Source organism: Cynoglossus semilaevis, chromosome 11, assembly GCF_000523025.1.
Source record: "Cynoglossus semilaevis isolate Cse_v1.0 chromosome 11, Cse_v1.0, whole genome shotgun sequence".
NCBI classification, from domain to species: domain Eukaryota; kingdom Metazoa; phylum Chordata; class Actinopteri; order Pleuronectiformes; family Cynoglossidae; genus Cynoglossus; species Cynoglossus semilaevis.
This window is the reverse complement of record NC_024317.1, coordinates 2174218-2177709: the sequence shown is the minus strand read 5'-3', so window position 1 is coordinate 2177709 and position 3492 is coordinate 2174218. Positions and strand designations below refer to the sequence as shown.

The following is a 3492-nucleotide window of genomic DNA, read 5'->3' as shown; positions in this document are numbered from 1 at the left end:
ATATGTATATGTATGTATATATGTGTATATGTATATATATGTATGTGTATATATATGTATATGTATATGTATGTATATATGTATATATATGTATGTGTATATATATGAATATATATGTATGTGCATCTATACATATATAAGTATATATGTATATATATTTTTTGTTTATATGTGTTTATATACACAGATATATAAATATATGTATGTGTGTGTGTGTTTTTTGGAAGTGTGTAACGTGATCGTTGCTGCTGATGGTCAGTACAGAGCTGCGTGTGTTCTTGCACAATCCAAATGTCAATATTTTCTTTTTTTGTAGGAAATTGACTCTGGAAAAGGAGATCTTTCCTGCCGCCACCGACAGTCGCTTCATACGAGCAGTGAGTACTGGACCAGTACCAGTTCAACGGAAACGTCACACATCGTCGTGTCACCGCTTCGTTCATTTCTTTGTCTTTGCCGTTTGTCATTTGTCGTTGTACCCAGGTGGGGATCCCTGCCATCGGCTTCTCACCCATGAACCGGACGCCGATCCTGCTGCACGACCACAACGAGTACCTGAACGAGCAGGGCTTCCTGAAGGGCATCGGCATCTACCAGAGGCTGATTCCTGCTCTGGCCAGCGTTCCCGCCGCCGCTGACCAGCCTTAGACAAACTCTCGTGACCTCTGGTGGTGACCCTCCGAAATTTATTAGCAGAAATTACCAAAGAATAATATGGGTCTTTCAGTCGACGTGATGGCCTAGCCTTTAGTGCTACTGTAAGTATTAGCCAAGTTTCTCAGGATATTAGCACAGTTAGCTTCACTTGAGTAAAGCATTTATTTTCTTGAAATGCAACAGGGTTTTGTGCGTGTGTGTGTGTGTGTGTGTGTGCACGGGTGCTTGTGTGTATGTGAGTGTGATTAGAGTCATCAACCCTAATGTGAAAAACCAACCAAGGCTTATTAACTCCTAACGACGGATGTCCGACATTATCGACCTGATTTTAGCTTAATCTGTGAGAATCGTTGTGGTTTTTTTCTTCCGATAATGAAAACACAATAACACAATGACTGGGTTTCAACTAATGTGTTGGAATCACTTAATTTGTACGTCAGTATTAGCACATCAGATATATATATAAGTTAATATCGGACATCCCTACTTTTAACAATTAAATCATGAGTTTGTCTTAATTTTGAAATGGTTGGATTTTATTTGGAGAACTAGAAAATGAACATGATATATTTGTTGATTACACTCGTCGTCCTGTTCTCTTTTCTTTCACTCGTGGTTCATGGTTCACTGGAACTTTCCTCCTTTTTCTCCTGACTTTTCACACGTACATCAACGAGGGTTTGTATTTCACTATCGTTTAACGTACTCTTCAGTGACAGTCGGTATGAAATATTCACTCCCTACACAGTCCAGCTTCAGAGTAAAAAAAGTGCATCAACAATTCTGGAATCAGAGCCGACGCTGAAGCCTCTTATTATGGGCTGCGTTAGTGGTTTTTCATGTTAGAATATTTAAAACCCAGGAAAAGAAAAAAACTTCAATTCTCCCATAAACACATTTATTATTTACCACTTACCGCATCTCTGTTTTCTCTCCAGAGAGATAATTGTCTCACCCTTTTCAAAGAGACAGTAGACCCGCCCCCCCCCACACACACACACCCTACCGTGACGACTTGAATTATATTGTGAAATCAGAATTTTTTTTTTTTCACCAAGAAGTCTTTTAAAAAAAGAGGTTCAATTAAAAAACTGTTTGGTTTCGTAACAAACGTTCACATCTGGGAAAAGGTCGGACTCGGCTACAGTTCATCTCCCTTTGGATTTTCAATCCAGTTAATAGTGTGTGTCTGTGCGCGCAGGGGGGGCCGGAGGGAGGGGGGGGGTGGGGGCAGGAAGAGTGAGCAGCCAGTAATTAGGTTTCTCTCTCCCCAGGACATGACAGCAGTATTAGCACGTGGCCTCATCAGGGAGACGACTAAAAGCAGAGCCACATCCTTCCTCCCAGAGAGGGCAGGAAGAGGTTCAGTCAGCTGTCGGGCGACGAACGCCCGACTGCAGGAACACGCGCCGCCGTCGTTGAGTTTTCTGATCCGACCGTAAAAAACACAACTTTCGCTGTTCACACCGCGGCCTCGAAGCTGATGGGAATTATTGGACAGGTTTCACTGAAGATGAATGACCGTCAGCAGCTGCTGCGCTCACTTTCCCTCCCCCGGGTCAAAGGTCAGGGCCAGATTTAGTGTCGGTTCTTAGAACGGGTGAGGTGAGGATTCAGGTCTCGGTCAGTGACGTGCGAAATCATAAATTATACTTCATTTTGTGATTCCATATTGTCGCGGTTGGCACGCCTGCCTTAAAAGCAGAGAGTCCTGGGTTCAATTCCCAGAGGAAAAAAAAAAAATATCCCTAATGGCGCCTCCTGTCGCATCATCTCGCACTGTAAATTCTATGCTAGCGGTTAGCACGCCTGCCTCGCAAACAGAGTTGAGAGGAACCACATACCTGGCGCCTCCAAGTGGCAGCCTGTTGCAAGTACATCTGCAGAATTTCCCAAATGTGGGATCAATAAAGTTAAAATTGTTATTATCGTTTTAAGGACACAACAGCAGGGGGCGCCCACATGGGGACAGCTAACCTGATTCTGCCAGCAGTCCCTACATGTCCCGCTGCGCTCTTCTCTGGAGTGTCGTAAAAACCAGCAGATACCACAGAAACTTCGCAATTAGTGGATCGTCTGCATATAAAAATCAAACGACGTTTAAAGAACGCGGGGATCCACAAATGTATGAATCGATGTTTTTGTCTGTAAGTAGTGGTAAGTGAATGGTTTCAGTGATACTTCAGTCTGGTTTTTGTGTGACGGTTCTGTGGTGCAGTGTAGTTGGTCACAGACCCTCCTTTGTTTTTAATGTCATCACTGCCCCGGGGGCTTCAGACCTCGGTCTTTCTTTTTTTTTTCTCAGTCATGAGTTTCCTGTTGCATATTTGTAGAAAATATACGGTTTTATATTTGTCACTTTCCCGTTTTGGTTTTTTGTTTTTCTGGTCCAAGTTGAACCCGTTCAGGTGCAGCAGTGAACGTCGACGTCCAGACGTGTGAAACCAGCAGCTGATTGATGGTTGATCAGGTCAGTGTAGAGAGTTAGATTTTATATTTCTCAGCTCAGTTTGTTTTTAACAGCTCACAAAGAAACTCGGATAAAATTCACTGACATTGTTTCATGTAAATGATAGTTGTTTTTTTGTTTTTTTCCCCCCTAAGATAAGAGAGAATATCAGTTGACAGGACAGAACATTACTGACTCGGGCAGATTGTATGGAATATGTTGGACAGGAAATATAATTTCACTCTATGTAATAATGGATATGGATCCTCTCTCCTCATGGACCGTATGGAAAAGAGTGGAAATATAGTGTTGTATAAAGCATACGTGTCAAACTCAAGGCCCGGGGGCCAAATGCGGCCCGCCAAGCCGACTTGTGTGGCCCGCCG

The 3492-nt window shown here is 43.0% G+C and overlaps 1 protein-coding gene across 1 annotated transcript in view; it reads left to right on the top strand.

The window, feature by feature from the left end:
* LOC103385797 (aminoacylase-1A) overlaps positions 1-1239 on the top strand; it is a 6493-nt gene extending 5254 nt beyond the window's left edge. Inside the window, 2 exon segments of the mRNA XM_008319784.3 lie at positions 317-377; positions 484-1239. Of these exon segments, the coding sequence (XP_008318006.1) occupies positions 317-377; positions 484-648 (226 nt within the window). The 3' untranslated portion in view covers positions 649-1239.
* The last annotated feature ends 2253 nt before the right edge of the window (positions 1240-3492 follow it).